The following is a 25,394-nucleotide window of genomic DNA, read 5'->3' as shown; positions in this document are numbered from 1 at the left end:
GGCAGTCAGGGATCCGGAACCCCCTTCCTAACTAGGACAACACACACTGGAGGTGAGAAAGCTGAATCCAATGAATGTGACGTCAGAGATGTTTTCCCTCTAAAATGAAACCCAGACCACTGAATCTGGCCACATGGCCAGTCCAGTATCTCCAAGCCTATGGCCCTGCAGGCTCCAGTGTCAGCTTACTTTTTAAATCCCAAGCACCTCTCTTAATTCACATACCTCTCCCCACAGGAGATGTCCAGGAAGGACAAAGCTTAAGCTAAGAGTCCGTAAATGGTTTCCCATTAAATTCTCTTCCTCCATTTTACAAATTGGAAGAAATTTTCAAGAAAACTTACCAACAACTCCATTCTTATTCTATTACCTTCCTCTGCTAAAACTGTTCCCCTAGCTGCCCATATTCTTTAAATTCTGTTTAACACCTCAATCCAACCTCTTCCATACACACACACCATTCACTCATTTCTATGATGTCACATAAACAAGGAAATAGTTCAGGCAGCTAGGTTTAATTTTGGCAATAGGGCTGGCATTGAAGGACTTCAAGGACTGGGGTCCACAGACCTTTTTGGGGGTGTGTCAGGAATACCTCTGTTGTCGGGTGATTTCTTTCAACCCCTTTTCCAAATACTATTTTAAACTTCATTAGGTAAAATACACAGAATTAAAAAGAAAGTCTTGCCCTAGCTGGTGTGGCTCAGTGGATAGAGCACTGGCCTGCAAACTAAAGGGTCGCCAGTTCGATTCCTAGTCAGAGCACATGCCTGGGTTGCAGGCCAGGTCCCCAGTGGGGGGTGCACAAGAGGCAACCACACATTGATGTTTCTCTTCCGCTCTTCCTCCTGTCCCTCTGTCTATAAATAAATGAATGAAGGAATAAATAAATAAATAGAAGAAAGCCTTATGTAACTAAGAACACATATTAAAATAAATTTTAAAAAATTAACAAGTCTATAATATAGTAATCCGTGTACTTCTTTACTGATGCATTAAATAAAAAGATCTAGCAGTTGGTCTAATAACAATGATAAGTTTTAAGTAGTGATGATCCTAAATGATATTTAAAGCGACCTGCAAAAACAATATGATGATACAAAAAATATCTACGATTCCCATTAGCAGCAAAGTCACAGGTGCCATTAAAATGTAGTTTGTCTACTTTCAAATGTAAGAACATACTAAATTCTGTTAGCAGTTCGTGAAATGACATATGTAATTTTCCCCATTCAAGTTGAACCCCTTAAATTTAACTTAAGAATCCCTCTGAATTAGAGTATTGATACCCTCCTACAAAACTAGGAAGAAGAGCAGATATTAGTTGTAATTTAGATGTCTCTGAAGTTTCCACTTAGTCCCAAAATAGGAGTAAACTGATGTTATGTTTCAAAGTGGCCTAAGTCATAGGGGAAAAGGGAATGGACTCACATGAACAAGTATAAAGGACACATGGACAATAACTAAGGGTGGGGGGTGGAAAGGGGAGGGAGGCGGGGAGCATGGGGTGGGGGGCGGGTAGGGTTGGGGATATAAGACAGAAACCTGTACTTGAACAAGAATTAAATAAAAATTATATTAAAAAAAAAAAAAGTGGCCTAAGTCAATTTGGACAAGAACAACTCTTAAACTACTTTTTGTGGGAAAAGTTAATCACGGAATAGTTTCAGATAATACAACCTTATTATCAGGTTATAATGAAAGTACATTTTAGACCAAATTCTATGACAAATACAGAATATATTAAACAAACATGTATGTGTGATGAAACCCCCAAATATGTAACATTGCTTATTCTGCAAGCTTGATAAAAGCACACTTTTCTGCCCCTTTTTTAGATGCCCTGATTACCACTCTGCATGGAACTTCCACTTCACCAAGTAGCTGTTACCCCATTTTGGAGGCTTTTATAGTCAGCTCCAGGAAATCAAGGGCCAGCCACAGGGCCATCAAGGGATAAAGCACGAGGGGCCATCCCTACGAACACAGGGTTTGGGCTTCCCCGGATTCCTAAATTTGGTCCATGCAACCCTGCTAAAATATTTAAGTCAAGTCACATCTCTAAAGTGATTTTTTATTTTAGCTACTCAGAGTACCGTTCTACCAGTGATCCTGCTGAAGAACAAACAAGTCACTAATTTTGCTGAGCAAGCCCATGTCTGACTTTCATTTGCTGATTAGAAAATCCTCGGGTGTTGATAGAGGTACAGATAGTTAAAAGGCTTTTAGTTGCCACCTTGGGAATTAGCCTGTTTTATATAATGTTATGTGCCATCCCGAGAGTGCAGATTCTTGATTCAAGACACTGAATGGCTCTAGAATTGAAGCTTAAACTAACTAAAACATACATAATGTGGTACAGTGTGTGCCAAAATGTTTCAAGTAAATTGTTACAAACAGTGTAATAGCCCCCAGTTCAGCTTGAATAGAGCAGAATATTGAGCAGCAAGTGCAAAGTTTTTTAAAATATTTTATTTATCTTTAGAGGGTAAGGACAGAGGGAGAGAAACATCAATGTATGGTTGCCTTTCATGTGTCCCCTGCTGGAAGCTCGCCTGCAGGGAACCAACCCGCAACCCAGGCATGTGCCCTGACTGGGAATCGAACCGCGATCCTCTGGTTCGCAGGCCTGTGCTCAATCCACTGAGCTACGCCAGCCAGGGCACAAAGTTTTGATAAGGTCTTTCACCCAGGATCTCTGGGTGCCTGACACAGTGCCCACACGTCTCCAGACCTGCTATGTTGTCCCCTCAGCTGAGTACCGCTGAACCTCCCTGCCTTTCCTCTTGCCGGGCTGTCATTTTGTCTTCCGTTTGACTGCCAGTGCTTTAAAAACATTGACCTTCACGATTGAAATGAGATACTTCCTTAACAAACTCTTTAGTTTCTAGTAATTATCTTAATTGCCTTATTTAGTAAGATCTCTGGTACATTAAATGGTGAGTTATTAATTTATTAATTTAGATGCACCCTTTCATTTTCCTGCAAGGAAGGAAATTAAAAGGTAACATTTATTCTTGTTATTACTGCAAAAGTCTAAACGTATTTTTTCTATACAAGGTAGCAGTAAAATGCATTAATTCTAAAGGAACTGGAAAATATATGCTAGAAGCTCTTGCAAGTTATTACAGTCTAATTGTAGTTAATTTTATTCTCTGGGACAACTAATCTCTCGATAACATTTGCTGTGATTGATTAAAATCCACTCCTTGCTAAAATCAAGGTCTTTAGGTAATTGATGTGCTAATAGACCTGCAATTATTTGAGGCTGTGCTTCCTCACAGAGATCAAGCCAAGGAATGGATAAAGTCCACATAAAGTACCTATTTTGCAACAGGGGCTATGATAATTGCCAGGAGACAGCCTGCTTATCAGCTGTGAGAGGTTTTTCACCCTTCATTACTATGTAGTTCAGTTGGACATCAGAGAAACTGGCCCCTATGGGAATACTCTGAATCTCCCATTATCTCATTTTCCATACACTTGGCCTGACCCACTTTTTATCTATGTCCACAGAAAGATCTGGCTTTTCACACATGGGCTTTCTAAGCCATTGGCTAGCCGTGAGCCGGAGTCCCCAAAGCTTCACACAATGTGGGCTGCCGTAAATATGGACAAATGCGTACACCAATAAAGTATCAGTTTAAATTTTTTAGACTAAATATTTTAGAAGTAGACAAAACCAATATTGTACTCTGCACCTTGTGCCTCCGTGTGCGTCCTGTGATAGATTGTCCCTTGGGGCTGCAGGTCTTTGTTTCCTTCAGGTGTCTGGGAGAGCCACCCTGTCTTGCTGGTTGCCAACTTCTGATTTTTTGTACCTCAGGCTGAGCTCTCTACTGAGTCTAAATGGACCCATTGAGAGATTGTGAGCAATGCTTTAAAAACTCCATTAGTGGAACAAAGCCTGTTTTCTTCAATCTTGGCCAGACATGATCCAGGTGGTCAAAACCTAGAATTGTTCATTGAGAGCAACCCATTTTATTCTGTCCTGGGCTTGTGAGAGAACAGCTAAATGGGGTGCAGTGCCTTGTGGCCTCAGCTCTCTTTTCCTTCGCCCTCAGAAAGAATATTCCTGCCTCAGAATTTATAGTTGAAGTTCATTAAAGATGGTTCTTTCCAATTATAATAAGAGGGATAATTGGTTTATTTTTATTTCCCTCCATCCTCGTTATGGCTCAAAACAAATATCCAATATGGTCAATTATTGTGGACAAGTAACAAGAAAAACACAGCTGGCCATGCAGGAGTGGAAACAGGTTCTGCAGGTGCTATAATAATGGCTAAACTGTACTGTAAGCTTAGTAGGTGCCAGGCTCTGTGCTAAGTGCTTCATTCCCCTGCACCAGGTCATTTAATCCTTATCACATAAAATACTATATTACACTCATATTGTACCCCCCAGAGTGCCATTTCCTCCCATTTTACAGATGAGTGCACTAAGGAAGAGAAATGTGAACTTTAAGGATACCTCCTGTAAGAAGTAGCAAACCTCAGACCAAAACCAAAATAGAAATCAACTGTTGGATGAGAACACACTCACAGACGACCTGGGCTGTTTTAAGTGACATTTAGCAAGAAGCAGCCATCAATCATTTTAACCAAGTTGACCTTTTGTTGTTGCTCTTCAAGTATAATTTTGTCCCAGGAAATTCATAGTGAGTGATCGTGATCGCATTTCTCTCATCGACATGCCTCTGACACCCTTGTTGAAGATGTTAATCTTGTATAAAGCTGTCTTTGGGACTGATGATGCTGCCACATCCCACTCCTGCGGGAAATGGGGAGAGGCCGTGCATAAAATAGAGGAAAATGTGTTAGGGCCAAGGTAAACTGCTAATAAGAGTAATCATGGCAATAGATTTTAAAGTTATTTTAAACCTGATTTTAATTACAAAACACTCATTTCAGATGTCCTACTGATGTGATGAAAAGTTTATAAATTTTGTGCAAATTGAAAAGATAGTATGTAGTTTACTAAAATAATTGTCTGTCTATTGTCATACATGCAAATTGAAGCATATATACATAAATTATAAGTTTATATAGATAAACGTCATTAGGATGACTCAATTTCATCTGCTGCTTTGGAATTTAGTGTTCCCATATATTCTCATATCAGTGAGAATATTAAACTTCAATGTTCCCATATATTCTCACATCAATGATGATAAACCATACTGTTATCAGATTACAGACTGTAACTTCTAAACAAAATTTGCTTCCCATTTTAGAAACTTGATATCACCAAGGCATCACCATCAAATTTAGCTTCTGTATTTTTCTTTAAGATAAAAATAGAGGGGCAAACTTTCCAGATGTGTAAATTCCAGAAAAATAATTGAAGAATCCCTGGCTCCTGCTTAGGATACATTCTACACCTTATTTCAGGTTGATAGTAGGGAGGAGCATTTCCCTTCAACCTTAGGTTGAGTCAGGATAAAAGGTGGCTCCAAAAAAAGCACCGTCTTCACGTTAAGTGAACCTGTGCAGAATTTTTGGAAATAGCTTCTCAGACCCACCTGGCTCCTCTCTAATTCTCCCTTAAGACAATGGATGATAGATCCCTGAGGAGCCCATGAGTGGATCAGATTGGAAGGCTGAAACCCGAAAAGAACCAGGGAAACTTGTAGCCTCCGTAGTGGTCAGCCCATAGGGTTCAAGTACTCAAAAGAGCCTCATTCATTTTGCCACTCAGTTCTGGAGGGCTTTCCCATCCAAGAGTTTGCTATTTCTCAAAACATTGCTATTTTGCCTGAACAGTCCATGTGGTCAATGGCTGGCATTAGATGCTGCTTCATCCTTGGGTTTCAGAACCAAAAAGATAGGCTCCTGTAAATTCTCGACCTTCTTTTTAGTTGTGGACAGAAGACCCTCAGTCCATCCATCCCTGGGGCTGAGCTGTCAAAAATGTCCAGTTTGAGAATGGAGAGGCCTGTGGCCTAGAACTTGCTGGCCAGAAAACCTATAGAGGCAGGGCTCAATCCCTCTCCAAAAATATGCTATGGAAAGAAGGGAGTGGAGTTGATTCAGAAGCTCAGGCTGGAGGTTGAAACGTTACTCACGCAGAGGGAGACCCACCTCCCAGCTAGTCTCTTTGTCCCCACAGGGGTCGCCGTTCTCAAGAGCACGGCTGATCCTGCTGCCCCCTTGTTCAAGATAACTCAGTAACGGGGGCTTGGGGCAACAATACAAATGCAATCCCACACACATATAGGTAGATACAGAAAAACTATAAATCAATTTAACAAACTGATAAATAGAATATGTCCTCCTTTTGTGATAAATACGCCTTTCTGTGGGCAAAAGATCAACATAACATGCGAATTTTATGTAAATGAGTTAGCAAAATAGTATAAGCAAGTACCTCGGATCATTGTGCATGCCTGAGTATTCTGTGTAGAGTCCAGTAATGTTAAAATGAGAAATAAAAAGAGAAAGTATATATTATTGGATTCTATAATACTCATCTTAGCAAAATTACTAATTATGTTATTTTAATCAATATTTTATATAACAGTGAGTGCCATAATCAAAGGAATAAAAATGTTCCAACTTTTAAAAAGTTTAATATATTTTTCACTCATTAAAGATGTAAGTTAAATGTAAAAATAAATAATATTACTTTCATATGTTTAAAGCCTCAAAATATTCAGAATTATTTATAAAATTAAGACAAAAAGGCCCTGGCTGGTATAACTCAGTGGATTGAGTGTGGGCCTGCAAACCACACGATCGCGGTTCGATTCCCAGTCAGGGCACATGCCTGGGTTGCAGGCCAGTTCCCAGCAGGGACTCATGAGAGGCAACCACACATTGATATTTCTCTCTCTCTCTCTCCTTCCCTTCCCCTCTAAGATAAATAAATAAAATCTTTAAAAAAGACCCCCATTAAAAAAATTAAGACAAAAAGGCAGATTATAATAAAATAATATCAAAATATTAAATAAATTATTTTAAAATAGTGCTGACTTGTTCATGATTTAATGTAACATTTTCATGTAAATAAAGCCATTCAAATTTTAGCATTCAATGTAAAATTATCATGCTTTATGTGCTTTTATGTATATATTGTATTTGTATGAGTGTGTATAGTGTATACAAAAAGAAAAAAAGAGGGAGAAAAATGTTAAGTAATGTAATATTGATATGCATAATCACATGTATTAATATAAATATAAATGGAGAGTTTGGGAATACCACACTAATTCCTATGTATCTCTTTGTCTGCAAACTAGAACACAAAGAGAAGCAATAAAATGGATGCCCTTTTGGTCCTATTTGAAAACTTTCCTTTGTTAGGTAAGAATCTATAGCACACATGTAACCTGAGGAGTTTAATCAATTAACATGAATGAATAAAAGAAAAGTACTTCCACGTTTTCCCTTTCCAAGTTCTTCCGAGTTTTGAAGCAGTCTCCCATTCCCAGTCCTGCAGAGGCAGGGCCACTGAACCTCAGAGCAGGGACCCACTCACTGGCCTGCAGACATCGGGCCAGAGGTGTGGAGAGATGTCTTCTTCCTCCCTAGAGCCCCCATTCTTCACGAGAGCTGATGTTTTCAATTGTGTGTGGAACTGGGACACCAAAGCTTGCTAAAACCAGAGCACAGAGGTGGACTTGTATGTGTCAGTAGTTTTATTTTGTGTGTGACTATCAAACAAGGCCTTCCGAAGCTTGGGTTCCAGAGCACGTGTCCCTCTAGCCCGAGACTAGAGGAATTACATCAACACTACGTTAACCTTTACAATGAAGTCTACCTATTTTTAACACACCATAGGAAATAAAATTCTCGACGGGTAAACTCCTTTTTCTTTTTTCCACTAGAGGCTTTCCTTATTCTCACATGTTCTCCTCTCCAGCCAAAGGTGACTTTATTCTTCATTATTGTTTTTTTTTGTTTTAATTTTGTTTATGTTCAGTGTTTTGAAAAACTCTAGTGCACTTACTTTCAAACCCTTTTACTTAACACCTTACTAACAGATCAAGTATTAAGCATTAAAGACTCAAATCAGATATCAGATGTCACTGTTTCTGTGAAGCTTCCTTCTCAGTTCCAACTGGGTTAGGTTGTTTGTTTGTTTGTTTGTTTTTATTTTTTTAATATATTTTATTGATTATACCATTACATTTGTTCTATTCCCCCCTTCATTCCCCTCCACCCTGCACCCCGCCCCACCATTCCCCCCTTTAGTTTATGACCACATGTCTCAAGTTCTTTGGATTCTACATTTCCCCTACTATTCTTGCCCTCCTGCTATCTGTTTTCTACCTACCGTCTATGCTACTTATTTTCTGTCTCTTCTCCCCCCTTCTCTTCCTGCCACTCCCCTGTTGCTAACCCTCCGTGTGTTCTTCATTTCTATGGTTCCGCTTCTGATCTAGCTGTCCTCTTGGTTTGCTTTTGTTTTAGGTGTGGATTTATGCACTCCTACAGCCTCCTTCCATCGTAGTATTGACCACCCTGTGTTGTAATTTCTGCCTACGAGTAGGAAGGCCCTTCCTAACTGTGAGCGTGTTAAGGAGAAAAACTGTGTCTCACTTGCTTTGGTAATCCCTTTACCTACTATTACAGTGTCACTTGATATACCATTGGTGCTTAATAGACATCCAGTAAAAGAATAAATGATTAAATAAATGAAGTCATTAACTCTTTCAAATAGTCACTGAGACATAGGTGTAATATTCTTTTGTTTGTTTGTTGCCAGAGAAAAAAAGGCAAAGTCAAATCAAAACCCATGCCTGGGACATCCACCTACAACACACAAAAATCCTGTGACACATACCTTGTTCAAACCTATTTGGGGTTATCGACAAATGCACTCTCCTCAATATGCACCAACTTTTCTTCAAATAAAACCCTAGCTGGATGGCACCAAGGCTTGCATATATTCAGCTTACTCCTCATAAACCGCAATTTCTTTTTTTTTTTGTCCCCACGTGTGTGAAAAGACAGCTAATGCCAGCGTTCCAAGCCGAGTTTTCAAAAAGGTCAACTAGCATTCAGATTTATGCTGGTGGAATTCATTCCTTCTCTTTCAAAACTTTAATGAGAAAGGACAGCTTTGTGAAATGGAGGAGCAAGAACAATATTGCTTCAATAAATTGGAATTTGCACTTTGATTACCCTGCAGTTTCTGCCCTACTTTACTGGAAACGCTCCCTGTGGTGCAGGTTTTCTCTGGAGTGACATCATCACACGGAGCCACCCCCACTGTAATTATTTCCACCCGTGTTTGCGGAGTACGTAGCAAGAGCATTCAGTGAGAAATATTTGATGCATGTAGAACAATTTAAAACTGTGGAGTCACCAGAAAGTCCCATTAAAAGGCAAATGATATGTCTTTATGCATGCCTCTGACCCCAAAGGAGATATTTCATACTCACATTAGGAAAAAAAAAAGTCTCTCTCAAACAATGAAACACTGATGAGAGCAAATATTCTATGCTGTGGAATAACAAACAGCACATGAAGTTTCTGTGGCTTTTCTTGGACTAACAGTTTTAAAAACTGTGATATAGAGAGAACAGGCATATTTTAGTTCATATCGTCACATTTAAATCCTTTTGGAATTTAGGCCATGTCAATGCTATTGCCAAGTATTGGGATTTTAAAATTTTATTCTTGGCAATCCTGGTTTCTTGGAGGGGAAACTGATTGTTCTTTTAACCATATGTATGTGTGTAATTTTAACAAAAGTGAAAATACCAATAGAAAAGTATTAGCTTTCTCAAAAACAAAATAGCTCGCTGAAGAACAAGATTTTTTTGACAATGTCAGTGAAATCAAAAATATGAAAGCCATAGATTGGCTCCCTTGACAGTGTACGATTTGTTCAGGCTGACTTTACTCGTGGGGGAGATTTCGGCCTCCCACTGCTGTGGGTTCAAAGGCATGGCAAGTTCTTTGTCTCCGGGAAAATAGAAGGTTCTACCATCTGCTCACCAAGGTTCAGGTTTTAGATCCAGGAAAGCATGTACTTAACTCTGCAGTTAGTGATAAGGTCCAAATTCATTCATTCATCCATTCAACACTCAATATAACAACTAAGGAAAGGAAAAATGTGTAGAATATAAGGTAAAATTGGAAAGTTTACTGAATAGACTGAAAACGTGATTTTTTTCTCTCTACCCACTACTTTCAGACCTACTCTGTAAAATCCCCTTGCACTTCTTTTAACGGCATCTCAATCAGATTCCACCATTTTTTGACTATGATCAGTTCCTTAAACGTCTAAGCTATTTGAACTTAGTTTAAAATGTTGGTCTACAGCCTACGTCATGCTCCTGCTTCCCCTAGTCCTGCATTACTCTCAGTGCTGGCAGCCACAGCTCCTAGCTCTTCCTCCTACCTTTCCTCTCTCATCTGAGCTCGGGCACCTTTGTGTTGTCCCATCAGGAGGATTGGTTGAGCAAAAAGTCCTTTTTGTGCTCCCATGTGTCATCTTTAGGCTGTCACCAAAGCCCTGTGTGGCAGGATGATTCCTACATAAGGGGAAGGATGTTGGGCTCTCAAAAAGCCCAGCAGAGGCACTGTCCCCCACATTTTACATGCATCAATATAATCTTCCTTGACTGTCCCCTTTGGCTCCAGCCTGTCACAATACACTCTCAGTGTCTTAATGTTGGGGTCTCCTCATAGAGTGGGCTGACCACCTGCTTCCTCAATTCTCTATGATGTCCCCAAATTCCCAGGGACACATCAGATTCTCTCAAACACGAGTTTTAATGACATCATTTCGGCTGCTTCAAGACTTTTTAATATTTTTTACATATTCTTGGGTTCACAATTTTACTCTGAAATGAGTATTTAATAAAAACACAAATGTGAAGTGGGGTCAGTACAGCATAACCATGAAAGGAATAGACAATCAGTTTGCTCCTGGGTCGGCGTCACACGTCCACCTACACCAACGGGGGCACACCCGCCTACTGCTCCTCAGTTTGTGCTGGAGTGCGGAACCTCCCACCGCAGCCTCGTTTATCTGGGCCTGGGAAGCTCCTGGGTCTGAGCTCACAGGATTCCTCGTGTGCTTTCATTTTCACGTGGCACAAAAGACATTCGTCAAGTTGACCCTCTGTGATAATGCTGTCAAGAGCGGTCAAATACATATTTTTTTTAGTATTCTCACATTTCCTTTTTCCTTGATTGAAATTTGAGATGGTAAGTGGTAGCAAATGGTTCCAGTTCTCAAAGTTAAGAACTAAATTCTGATCTCGTTTGTAGCAGAAGAAAATATCGCTTTTAAAATGTTTTATGTTTTCTATTGTTTCTAAGGGTGACAGGCCCAACTCTGTAAGGAAAGCAAGATCATATTATCCTAATAGTGGATGGTTTTCTTCTCACCAACATTAAGCTTATAAGAATCTTGTTACTTTTAGAATTCATAGTCAGAAGCCAGAAATGCTGAATCTTGTGAAAAACTACATTTCTGGGATTTGGGTAATGCGTTATCCTAATCACTAAATAAAGCTCTTTTGCCAACAGAGAAACAGTTTACATTAAAAGATTTAGGTCAGCAACCTCAGTGCCCATCAGTAAATGAGTGGATAAAAAAATTATGGTACATTTACACAATGGAATACTACACAGGAAAAAGAAAGAAGGAGCCCCTACCCTTTGTGACAGCATGGATGGAACTGGAGAGCATTGTGCTAAGTGATACAAACAGGTGGTGAAAGACAAATACCATATGATCTCACCTATAAGTGGAACCTAACCAACAAAACAAACAAGCAAGCAAAATAGAACCAGAGACACTGAAATGAACAAACTGACAGTGACCAGAGGAGTTAAGGGAGATGAATGACAGGGAAAGAAAGGGGAGGGTTGTCAAGAAAGAGGTACAAAGGACCCATGGACCAAGCCAAAAGGGGGTTAGGATTGAGGGTGAGAGATGGGGGTGGGTGAGGCGGGGGAGAGTGGTGGAGATAAACAGCAATAAAAAAAGATTTAGGTTAAAGATGTGTGTTTTATACCATCACAACAATGAGAGTTTGCACTGACCCGTTTATATAAGAAGGATTTTAAATGTCACTCATACCTTCAGCCTTCATAAATTTTATGAATCTTTCATACATGTTTAAAGAAACTTAACACCTCTTTTTAATTATACATCATAAAAAATATTGACCAGGAGGCAAGTAAGAGATTGTGTATAAGGGCTTAGAATTTTATTTAAATCATTGTACTTTCTTTATTTTTTGGAGAGTATTAGATCAGTATTTATAATATATTCTTAGATTTCTTAAATAGTCCCCTTCTCCATTAATGCCAAAATATTCAAATGTGGAGCTTTTAAAATTTTTTTCTGCAGTTATAAGTGCAAGCCTACAGTTTTAATTAATTCTCTTTTATAAATTTCTAAAGTAAATTTATAACTTGCTACCACCAGGGGAAAAAGTGTTCACTGTTATCGTCTTAGAAAGGTGAAAGCATTGTTATCATAAGGAAAGCCAGGACTCTTAAAAATTTTTTTTGAAAATTTATCTAAACATCTGCTATTATGCATATGTAAGAGAAATTTGTTCTTTTTGAGTAACAGCATAATTTTACATAAAAATTCCTCTGTGGCTAATTCCCCAAATTTTCTCTGTGAGTGATTCTATTGAATTGACCAGAAAATGCTGGTAGAATCTCTTGACAAGACATGAGGTGGGGCACAGAGCCAGAGGGGGGTGCCCACAGGACACACCGGTAGCTGCGCACCTGGCCGAGCTCAGAATCAGTCCTAAACAATGCAAAATCTGATCTTTTTTTTCAGTTCCAAGAAAGTTCCCTAGATCCCCTTTTCTACTTTTTCTAATGACAACTCTACTTTCTTTATCTTCACCTTCAACTTTTCTTTATGAGTATAATAGTTCATCAACTAAATGAGACTTCGGAAGGCTCATTATACTAGCTCATAAGATATATAGATGTTATCCAAATGAAAATGTAAGTAATTCATAAATGTTGAAACGAGTCTACCTCATCTATTTTCATCTTAAACTCTGGAATTTATGGAATGAAGCTACTAACTGAGATGATCACAACCCACCCTATCACACTATTCAGTGTGAGACATCCATCCATCAGTATGCGAGGCCACCAATGTTTCCGGCTGCGCCACTACAGTAATTTTGTCCCCTGAAATAACATCTCTACCTATTTTTAGAAAACCAGCTTTCAAAGCCAAGAGATCAGTGGCTAAGGAGTGTCAGTACCTTCTTTAGAGACAATGAAATAAGCCCTGAAATGACACCTTAGGTAAGATGGAACTGTTTTACCCATCTAGGTGCCACTTCCTCAGTTAACTAAGCCAACGCTGACTGAGAAGAAACCACAGAATTCTGCTTCCCTGAGAAGTTTTTCTTGGGTGGGCAATATGAGGCAATTCTCTGTTGATTAATTTCTTTAGAAAGTAAAGTTGCTATCTTGGAAACACCATGAACAATATGTTTCATTTGGTGATTTATTTTTTTATTAATCCATTATGCATTTATTCTGCACCTACTAAGCCCCAACACATATTTTAAATGTTAGAAATGTATTTCAATTTACAGCTATATCTATGTTGCTGAAATCTCAGGGATAGTGACCTGCAGAAAGGAAGACAAGAAGATTCATCTCATATTTGGTGCATTTTATCAGGCTTCTGGAGCGCAGCAAGGAGCCTGGGTCTTTGGTGACTGACTGCATGTATAATGAGTGGGGCAGCAAGGTTCAAAAGATAGCCACACAGCTACAGTGAATTCAGCAAACTACATCTCACTAACACATTTTTTTAAGTAGGAATTCGGAGCTACTTTGAACCACTACCGGGCTCTTTCTAATTACTGACAATCACTAGTCTGCCCTGTCAGTCGCAGCTGGGTGTCCCAGGCATCGTTACAGCAAAACCAACAAACGATTGGAATATTATGATTTGAACTCAAAACCAAAGCACAGTTGGAGATTTTTTACAAGGCTGCTTGAAAGTCTTGTGTCTAGAGTTTGTAAGGTCATAGAAGGTGAAGAAGGACAACACAAGGTCAAATCTACATTTCATACACAAAGAATGAACTGGCTTTCTAATCTGTTCACTGTAGCTCATCATCTAGAGGACAACACAGAATGAATACTAGAGTCCTGTGCCCAAAAAATGCACTAGTGACCTCAACTGCCCTCATATGAATGACAGTCACAGTTAGTGGGAGTTAGTGGCAACAGTTAGCAATATACCACTGTCTGTCCTCATGAGCCAGAGAGAAAAAGTGTGGAAAGAACAGCCCTACAGATATAGGCTACACTAATCATTCTTGTGACATGGTTCTTGGGGGCATCTATTTATTTGAACAGCCAAAACAGCTCTTCAAGTGTAGCACGAAGGACCTTGTCATTAACCATCTGTGGCCTGGAGAATGTTTGGTTTTCAAAATTTATAAATATGTGTATTTATCCTGATCCCACAAGATCAGAAAAAAGATTAAAAATAGGGCTTTTGCCCATGAAGTTTCTCTTGGACTCTTGGTGATAACACATGTGCCAAGCTATAGCCTCAGTGTAAAGGTTTGGGAGCCCTTGCTGTCCCCATTTTAACCAGCCCATTGTTCTTTACATTCAGATTTGAGGGAACCACTTTAACCAGTTCATGCGTGAGCACAGTCAAAGGACCAGAGGACGGTTCATATTTGTCTCTGGGAACTGATTAGGTGACACTTCCTGGAGGAAGTGAGGGAGGGAGGTGGCGACAGGAGAAAGTCAAATGTGAGGGTTTTTTTGTTTTATTTTTTGTCCCACATTGAGCATTTATAATTTAAAATATCATTTTCATTATGCTCTCTCTCTTTAACCCAGAGTCAGAAATATTGCAGAATACCTGTACTGAATAATATCTGCTTAGCATTACAACTGTTATATTAACATGATTAAAATATATTTGGGGTGTCCATTGCTCATGACAGTAATGAGAAATATGAGGCTGTAGATATTCAGCTACCTCATTAACAGATGTGGCCCAAACAGCCCCTTTCTGATTCACTGAGGGACACTGATGTGGAATTTTTTCCCCAAGGCTCTGATCTTCAGACCTAGTAGCAGTGCCTGATAACAGGTAAGCAGCTGTCAGGAATGCCAATGAAGTGAAAGTAGCAAAACTATTGGTTTTCTCGAAAGTGGAAGGGAAGCTTTTAACTTACCCTACACTCTTCTCATTGCACATCCTATACAATCTTCTAACCCAGGCTCATATTGTTCATCAAAAGGATGGGCATTTCCAGTTATGTTTTACAAGACTCCAGAATACCACAACACCTCTCCTTGGGAGACTGGATAGAACGTAGGAAATACATTTCACTTATATCAACTATATCAACTCCAAACTCCACTCCTGCCATGAGACAATTCAAATTCTGCACCTGAAAAAAAATGGGAAAGGCTTTCATAGGCAAAAATAACACTAACAAGAAATTCAGCCCAGAGTGTCCTTGACAAGTACAATAAAGATTTCTCTTTAGAATATTTTCCACCTGCACATACATACTGGTCTAAGTACACTCCAGTGTGAATTATCCAATTTGCATTCAGAGACATGATTTAATAAAGACCAGGATGGGGAACTGTTTGGGCAAATCTATTCACCATACAAACCTTAAACTAGAGGCATGGAATAACAACATGCCTCGTGAGTACTCCATCAGGCTGTTTTGACATCCAATTCCTACCACGACGTAGGCTTTACATAAAGCTCACCTCACACATGCACATATTCTCAGGACATAAAGGTGTGTTGTTAACATCTACCTACATTGTGACTTCATTAATTTAATTGATAAAAATGGATCGTTCTTTGTAAAGGGGCTCTGCTAGGTACTGCAGAAGATATGGAAAATTTCATGGCCTTTATGGTTGAATGTTCTATTGGGGGAGTAAAAAAGCATGTGAAATGTTAAATAAATAGCATAAGGATAAAATCTGGGCCTATCAGAGTAGGAAAAATGTCACATGAATGTGTGTGATAAATTGGAAAATAAGTGGCATTGAAAAACAATCGTCATTTCAAATATCATAGGATCTGTGGGTCTTGTTTGGTATGAGGTGTGCCACTTGTAACATATTATCAATAATAAGTATTTGAGTTTGTGGATTAATTATATTTTCACAATTCTATTGATTCAAGGCCATCTTTACAAGGATGCCACTCTTTTCACTTACATTCTGATGTGATGACTTAAAGGGCAGAGCTAAAGCGAGCCCCAGATTTCCATGCTAACTTGGCCGCCACCCTGCCTGACCTGTTCAACACTGCACAATGCCCATCCACCTCTCTCTAGACCTCCTTACCTTGCTTTACTTTTTCTGAGGCATTTATAACTTTCTAACATACAATATAATTTTCTCATTACTAAGTTTGTTCTTACTTGCTTTTTTCTACCTGTAAAATGGGAGCACTAAGAAGCCAGGCGCTTTGTTAACATTTGTTGATGCATCTCAAGCACCTGCAACAGTATCTAGCATATAGAAAGCACTCAGTAAATGGGTGCTATTGTTACTGCCTTTCTGCACACATATAGGAATGTTTACTGGCATGAAAGTCTTTGGGATTTTTTCTATTGGTTAAAAAGACTGAGAACCATTAGCCTAGGTAATGAGCTAAGAATGCACTGGGCAGAAATATTTTGTTCTGTAATAGAGACACTCTCATAGATAGAGAGCAGGTTGACAGCTATGGCTTGTCAGGGGGGGTTAAGGGGCAGAATGACAAGCAAAAAGGAAAAGGACTCATGGACGTGGACAACAGTGTGGTGATTGTGGGGCAGGGGAGAATAAGGGAATAAATGGTAATGGGAAAATACAATAAAAAAGAAGGAAAAAACACAGTTTAATTTGAAATGATCCACAGAGTTCCCGAGAGCTATGTTCCTCACTTACTCATTCTCTATCACACTCTGATACTAGTGCATTCTAAATGTATCATTGCATTTACTCATCGTCTATGTGTCTGTTTTTCCCATAGAACACAAGCTGCGTGAGGGTAGACAGTTTGTCGAATACACTGCTCTAGCCCCGATGCTTTCAACAGGCCCTGTTACAAACAGTCACACCTACTTCCTCACAGAAAGCATACTTTCTCCTCCTGCGTCCACCTCTAACAAACCAAAGACTGTAAAATCTAAGGTGTTACTGGGTTTCTAACAATTTAGTTGATTTTAATTTTTAAAAGAAAAAAATGTTACTAATATACTGGAACAGTTTCTCTTGTCTTTTTCTATTTTTGTCTTTAATAGGCTATTTGAGATGCTTTCATGAGAGTATTCCATGAATAAGTGCTTATATCCCAGCATTTAAGGGTAAATACAAGGGGGAAAAAAAGAACAGAAGTTGATGGTAATGAAGTACAGGCTGAAATACAGAGTCTGCTGAGGAGAGGCATGTGAAGAAACTGCACCAAGGCAAGAAAGAATGATTGACAGATTTTGAGCACCAGAAGACTCACAAGTGAAAGGGGGAAAGCTGGTCACGTTGACAGTGAAGAGCAGTGAGAAAGGAGCTGAGCTGAACATATTTTTTAATGAAGTGTTAAGTAGATCACCACCAGAGGTGGTTAATGACTGTGATGGAGAGTTGGCCAAGATGTAAGAAAAGGANTGCTGAGGAGAGGCATGTGAAGAAACTGCACCAAGGCAAGAAAGAATGATTGACAGATTTTGAGCACCAGAAGACTCACAAGTGAAAGGGGGAAAGCTGGTCACGTTGACAGTGAAGAGCAGTGAGAAAGGAGCTGAGCTGAACATATTTTTTAATGAAGTGTTAAGTAGATCACCACCAGAGGTGGTTAATGACTGGGATGGAGAGTTGGCCAGGATGTAAGAAAAGGAAAAAAAGCAAAATTAAGTGACACTTGGTAAATCAGAGGAAAATGTGAAACCTGAGAAAGCTTCTGGAAAGAATGGTCAATCCCTTGTAACACTCCAATGCCTTTTAGTAATCGAATTGGACAGCTCATTAAAATTACCTGTGAACAGATAGGCACCTTGGCAAAAAGGCGAGGGAGCCGAGATATAAGTAGAGCAATACAATTACTACTTCTGCAGTTGAAAAAATATCAGGAATATGAAGTATTCAAGAAGATGCATTTAAGAAATACTCTTTGGAAACCAGTGAGTGGATCCTAGGGAAATAACAGGAGCAATAAAACTGGCCATAGGAGGGATGAGTCATGCCAAAAGAGGAATCTTCTAAATTGGATATGTTCAAATAAAATAACTCAGCTAACAGTGAGGGAGTTTAAAGACCCTATTTGAAAAATAATATGAGAAAATGAAAGGATATGATTTCTGTTTTTCTCTGTGTATGGGAAAACTAAATATAAAATTGTCACATGCATCACAACCGGGGAGCTTCTTGCAGTTTGGCAGAGCCGACCAGTGTTTTCCTGAATACAAGTGATAGTTGGGCTCTAATTATTGCAAATGCTATGGTTAGTTCTCTGGACTACATTGAAGGGAAGTGACTTTACATGTAAATAATCACTATTTTGTGCTGGGTAATACATTGGGTATCTTAATGTATATGAGCTCATATGCTTCTCACAACAAATCTGTCACATAAAAGTCACTATCACAACTTCTAGTTGAGGGAAACTGAGATTGCAATGCTCTTTCATAGTGGACCCAGATATTAAATTAGAGTTTCAGTGGCTCCAAAGCCAGATGTCACCAAGCTGTTTCCTGCATTTAAAAAGCTGATAATGAATTAGAAAATTATTCAAAAGAAATATAATTGAGGGAACTAGAAATTGTGTTTGTTTATTCACATTGAGATTCAGATGAGGACCTTGGATAATTTGATTTATCTTCCTTGGTCTTCTGTCTTGTTAAGGTTGTTAGTAAGACACTTACCTGTACATAATTTTTAAAATCTTATTTAATAAATGGTATATACTCATTAAAAAATTCTTAGGCTCCCCGTGTTGTGTTTTACTAGGCATGACAAAATTCCACAAATTTTCCTCTGAAGGCTTAGGTAAAGGGGGAAGCAGAAGAATTTAGCCATTCACTCATGCCTTTATTAACCACCATTTATCGATTACTTAATATGAACCTAGAATTTCTCTAGGTTCTTAGAATGAGCAAAAATGATCATATTTTTATTTACACAAAATGTAGGTTGAGTGATCAATCCATTGGTTGATACAGGCAAGTGAAGGGTTTTACTTGTTTATAGTTTACTGAGAATGGAGTAAATGTCGTTAATAGGAAATCAGGGCCTTATTGGAACATATTGGAGTGATACCTATTTCCTATGTGGTAACTTTGAGGACACTTCATCAGGGGAACAGAGAATAGAGCTGTCAATTTTCTGGGAAGAAAGAAGAGCTGTATCAAAGTGATAAAAACAAGAGAGAAAATGGTACTCAACAAATGACTTATACTCTTGGGCACTGACCACATACCTACCAGAACCAGAAGCAGGTGAAGTTTTTTTTTTTCACCACTCCCCATGCCAATGATGTGCCCATGTTATGACTAGGACTGTCTTTGAAAAAAACATGCTCCAGGCTGCTCTGACCATCCAGAGCCTTTGCCATGATGTTTTTTTGTGTATCCTCTGGCATTCTTAAGACAATTTGGGTGGAGTTGAAGATCACATGTAAAATCAGACTGCCAAGAGAAAGGTCTCTTTATAGAGCTCTCAAAAATACAATATGGCCAAATTTTCTACCAGGAGTGGGAAAGAGGAATGTCTATGTATAAGCCAAATAGTTGGCTTCTGAGATTGGGGCCATATGGTGTGTTGAATAGATCCTGTTCTGTAAATACATTAAATTTTGAGAAATGTCTACATGAAGTGAGGTGTCTATACCATAAGAGGCTATAGTAGTGGCAGCCCTGAATTCTTCTCGACATACTAACACTTTATTGTAAATTTCTGGCTAAATGTTTAATACATGGCTCTTGCATAAAGGAGACGGTAACCAGAATGTTTTCTTGCTTACCTGGGGACCTGGGCATTATAAAAATGATGCCTCATATGTCATTTAACTAAGACAAGTAACTCAAATAGTGGGAAAAACTGGGTAAATAGCATTGCCTTGGCATCAGAGAACAATTTCTCTGGGACTGTGAGAACTGTGAATGCTTTCGAAGTCACCCAATTTAGGAAGCTACTTACACGAACACACCATCACCCCAACCTGCATATGTCATTAGTCCATGGGCTAGCTTACACTGCCTCCCCATTTCCAGAGTCAGGATGTATTCAGCATCACGTAAGACTTTTACTCCAGCACTGTGATTATAAAAGTATTTGATAACAGATTTTCAAGCATTTAGAAAATACCTATTATGTAATTATGGCATGTTTGGGGAATGGGGATAAAATATTAATGAAATGTATTACCTTTTTACTGCAGCCTAGTGGAAGAGCAAAAAAAAAATAACAGGAAACTAGAATATGATCAGTTTGAACACAGAAAGCTAACACATGGGGCTACTCTCATCTTGAGTAGTTAGCCAGGACAAGAAGAGAGAGGCAGTTCTTTCCAGCTACAAGGAGCAGCATGTGTGTATAGCATGTGTAGCAGTTCTTCTTTGACAAGAGTGTTGACAATGAACTGAATAGAAAATGCACCATGTACCCTGAATGTCTATTATATTTTCAGGAAACATAAAATGAACATATGAGCCACAAAGAAGAATCTGCAGCATTGATGAGAATGTACAGAACAAGTGAGAACTAAGAGAAAGAAACCAAATTTACAACCCTCAGTGGCATCTTAGTCCCTTGCCACAGTGATACAATCAGTGATGTTTGTGTGAAATATCAAATACTTCAAAAGCCTTACAGAAACCAGATGTTAAATATGTCTGCAAATCATTGACAATGTGATGAGTACACATTTACATGGAATGTTTAAACAAGATCTTCAGAACACTCACGAACACATTGGAATACCCACAAAACAGCATCAGCAAGAGGCTGAGCAGTGCTCTTTGTTCAGTAAGGTAATTAATTATTGATCAGTAATTTTGTCACTGAGGCATACATTGTTCAGAAGACAAAGGACAGCCCTGGAATTATGGGGAATTTTAAACGAGTGAAGAAATTTTAGAAAGTAGTATATTTTTCAGTTCACATAAAAATATCTCTTGGCCACAAAAGCGTAAAGTGTCTACTGCCCAAAAGAAGAAGGCTGAGAGGACAGATTTTTCCATGTCTTCCTTTCCTGAGTGCTTTTTTATTTTGTTTGCTAACTCTGTGTATCATCCTTTAGATGTACTATTATTAGTCTGATTACTATTTTCACTGCCATGTTATACTCTCCAGGAAGGCAAGTGTGTGTGATACTCCCTAATAAACACCAACTTTTCCTATCTTTAATGATAGAAACAAAAAAAGAAAAAAACATACAGAGATAGACTCAAATGGTAGTAATTTCATTTTATATGTCTCAGTTTATTGAATCATCTCAGAAGATGTGCCTGCATAAAAACCTTATCAAAATTATATGTTTGCCTATGGCAAGTATACCAATCCATATTCAGACTTCCTATAGTCACATACTTCTTGAAAAATATTGAATATGCAATTCTCCTCATCATTTTGCCAAGTCATTTGAATGACAAAACAATTTGTCAATTGCCCCAAATGGGTTATATTTCACATACCCACTAGCAACATTTGTTAATATATTTTTTGCCATACAAATTTCTAAATTTTCACTTCAAAATAGCAGGGGAGAATCTGTCAGTATTCCCATTTTTCGCGTGTGAAGCAATACCAATAATAAAACAAAGCACCTATGATCTAGAATGAGAAAGACCTGCCTCTGAATTTTGGTTCATTTACTGTTGTCTGACCTTGAGAAAATTACTTAACACCACTGGATTTCAGCTCCTGCAGATTTAAAATAGAAGTAACAGTATGTACTTAATTAGTAGTTGTATTAATAAAGACATTACATGTAGAACATGGTATATTGCCTGGTTTAATTTAGAGACTACAAATAAGCTACCTTCATAATTACTTGTTATTAACACTAAAATAGTAATTTTGTTAACTTCTGATGTCATGGTTAATGTTGTGAATGTGCAATTCAGGTGGCAAAACTTAGGCTTGGCCCCCAAAATCTGTATTTAAATCCTGAGTTTCTTGAGAAATGCAAGAAAAGCCATCTAATATTTCTGAATGAGAGCTGCTTCCAGTAGGAAATGTAATACTAATGCCTACCATGCCAGATATTACAAAGCCTGAATGGTGAACAGCCACTGAATAGTAACTCCTACCATGCAATAGCAGTAGTTGGAAAACAAGGAATCCTGCGATTTTATAGGCCTTGGAATAAAGAATACCATCTTTTACAGAGATGGAAAAATAGGGTTGTATTTAGTTGCCAATACTGTTGGTTAGTCATGGCCTGGCATGTTCTTTGAGGGCTCTAGCATTTACTAACCCTCTGCACACACGCAACATTGACATACAAAAATGCTGGAAGCCAGCATGTGATTATTATGTAGTATATTTAAATATCCCCAGATAGTCACACAAAGACACTGAAAAGACAAAATATCCTGCAGACACTACGTATTTTAAGAACTGGAAATATAAAGCTACTGCCTCTTTCACGTAAAAAGTGTTAAAGGAAGGAGACTAGTGATAAAATGTGGAAAAGCAACAACTAAAAGAAGATCCAATTCTCTTACCCTTATTCTTTGCCAGATGTTGTTTGGCAAAGCATGTAGAATATTAGAAATTCAGTTATTGTCTCAGTTTGTCATCATTCAGATATTTTGTTGACTTACTGCCATTCATTCTCATCAGTGGCAGTGACTACTGCAGATGGAGTGAGGAGGAGTAGAGATCTTAATATAACAGAGGTTTATCAAGGGTGATTCTAAAATATCTATGTATATTACAAAAATTATTTCCATAAAGAATGCATAGAAAAGAGGAGTATTACATTTAAGGACCAATTCTTCAGAAACCAAAGAAACAGACCTGCGATTTGTTTAACATAATCAATTCATTTTATTTCCTAGAACTAAAAATACTTCATATCTAAACTTCCAAAGCTAAGTAGTCAACAGGTTTTTTTGTTTGTTTGTTTTGTGTTGTTCTTATCAGAGCCCAAGGGAGAAGGGTGGGGGTAAAAAAGGAAAAGATGAGAAGGGCATAGAGAGACCACTAGTAGGAGGTCAGGAGGGGTCATTTACTTCTCTTTCTTCCCAGTAGGTTACATGTCAGGTCTGGTTGCAGTACAGAGATACTAGGTTGGGAGATGAGGATGGGAAATGACACTGCAAAGGCTCACCAAAGCCTTAACTACAAAAAGACATCAAACCCCAAACAGAAGGGGAACCTCCTAGTTCATCTAAGAAATGAGGATAGCAATGGAAGAGCTATGGGCCCAATGGAGGTATAGGGGTAGTTCTTAATTTTCAAAAAATTTCCTATTTTTAAAAAGGTTTCCTAATCTATGTGCCTCGTCTTTTACGTGGTGATGTATATAACTGTAGGATGGCCTTCAGGCAGTGGGGAGAGAGGAAGGGTGGCCAGGGGTCTTTCCAGGACAATCCATTTGTTCCTAGAGATCTAAATGGGGACAGACGCTCCTCACGATTCCCATCCAAAAAGTTGGGCAAACCTAAGCCTTTCATCTCATAAACAATTTGGGAATCCAAAAATCATTTGTTGAAAAACTACAACTCTCAGAAAGACCTGGGTAAGCAAAAAGAGTTTTGGAAGGAAGACCCTCACCCACAAGCTACCCTACTTTTCCTAACTCTAGGCAGCTAGTAAAATAGGTAAAGGAGGAGTGGACGGGTACTCAGGAAGGTGTCATGCTCCTGCCACCATCCACCCATCACCAGTTTCAGGATTGGCCCCTTCCAAGCTTCTGGAAATCCCTCCAGCTCTTCATCCTCACCGCCTCCACTCTTGCCCAATTCCAACGCAGAGGTCCAGAATGTCTGGCAGAGGGAGAGATGGGTGTCGGGAGGTGGGAACGTCCGGTACAGGCACCAACAGAAGACTTGGACAACAGTTTCAGGCAGGAAGGTACACGGTGGTCTCATCCAGTGACGCACAGGCCCTGACTCAGATCTCGGGGCCGTGGGAGCAGAGGTGATGGACAGGTAACCTGCATATCCAGGTCAGCCTCAAAACCAGGTATGGATTTGGGAGAAGGTGGAGGATAGGGTGGGCTTAGGGAGGTGGTCCCAGTTCACAGGCCGTGGCCACATCAGGAACAGGGCAGGGGCTCTTGTTGACACTTTGGCGACTACAGGCTCTCCCGGTCTCCATCGCCCGGGATCTCAGCCTCCTCCTCCACCTCAGGGGCTTCTTCCTGAAGCTCCCCCTCTTCCTGCAGTGGCCCCCAGGCTGGGCTCGGCTCCAGTGCCTTCACCAGGAGCGGCCTCGCATCCTCGCAGGCCGCTGCCACCTCCTCCTCTTCGCCTTCTGGGTCGGACTCCTTGGGACGTTTGGGGGCACCCACCAGCATTTCCTCCGCGCTCCTCTTCAGCGGACCCACCTCGTCGTGCTCCTGGGCCAGCTCGTCAACGCCCAGCTCGCCGTTCGCTTCTACGCCGCGGCCGTCACTCTTCTGGGCCTCAGGGGGCACGGAGGCCTCTGGCTGTGACCCTAGCGCCGGCCCCTCGAAGATGATCTTCTCTTTGAGGCCTTGGTCATTGCAGACCTGGATGGTGGGGTTGTTCTCGATCTCCCACAGCCCCTGGCTGAAGCCCCTTCTCTTGTTGGGCTTGCCGAACTTCTCCTTGCACTCCTCGTACGGGTAGAGGTGTTTCGGGCCCAGGAGAGCGGTCTCGTGGGTCCCAAAGAAGAACACCTGATATCGGTTGTGTTCAGCCATGTGTTCGATCCTGGCAGGCCAGTGGGCGTAGCCCTTCAACTTGGCGAACACCAGGTCTCCGTTCTGGTACTTGGGTGAGCAGTAATCTGACATGGCGGTGAGAGGACCGGCCTCCGTGGCAGCGGTGGCGGCCGGAAAAAGAAGCCAGAGATGCGCATGCGCATCCGCCAGCCGCTGATCTCGGACCGCACGCCCTCTAGAGGGCCCGGTGCGCATGGGCAGCAGCATCCCTCGAGCCAGGAGGAGTTTCTAGTCTGAGCACGGTATTGTTTTGGAGACCCACAACCCACTACCCCTGCCTCAGCCTTGTGGCTTCTAAAATGACAGAGTGCATCCTTTGGATGTTCAGGGTGGTTGTGTTCACAGTGGCCCTGTGCTGCTGAGTCTGGAAGACACAAAGACTGCATGGTTGGTTGATTGTATCAGTGGCCTAGAAAGGGAGAGATGAAGCAATATGGTGAGAGAATATGCTTGCCGTGGCCTTGTTCCCCTCATCCACACGCCGCAGAAAACTCCACTCTTGACTCAGGAGCCTTGGATGAAATGGCCGGGTTAGTGGTTT

At 39.9% G+C, this 25,394-nt stretch overlaps 1 protein-coding gene across 1 annotated transcript; it reads right to left on the bottom strand.

The window, feature by feature from the left end:
- Positions 1 to 24,241: 24,241 nt before the first annotated feature.
- HDGFL1 (HDGF like 1) lies at positions 24,242 to 24,925 on the bottom strand. Its single transcript, XM_037037994.1, has one exon. The coding sequence runs from the start codon at positions 24,923 to 24,925 to the stop codon at positions 24,242 to 24,244; it is 684 nt and encodes a 227-aa protein (XP_036893889.1).
- Positions 24,926 to 25,394: the final 469 nt, after the last annotated feature.

The sequence above is a fragment of the Sturnira hondurensis genome, unplaced genomic scaffold, assembly GCF_014824575.4.
Source record: "Sturnira hondurensis isolate 20B ecotype Veracruz unplaced genomic scaffold, ASM1482457v3 Scaffold0023817, whole genome shotgun sequence".
NCBI lineage: Eukaryota > Metazoa > Chordata > Mammalia > Chiroptera > Phyllostomidae > Sturnira > Sturnira hondurensis.
Note: the sequence above shows the minus strand (reverse complement) of the source record. Positions and strands in the feature narration are given on the sequence as shown.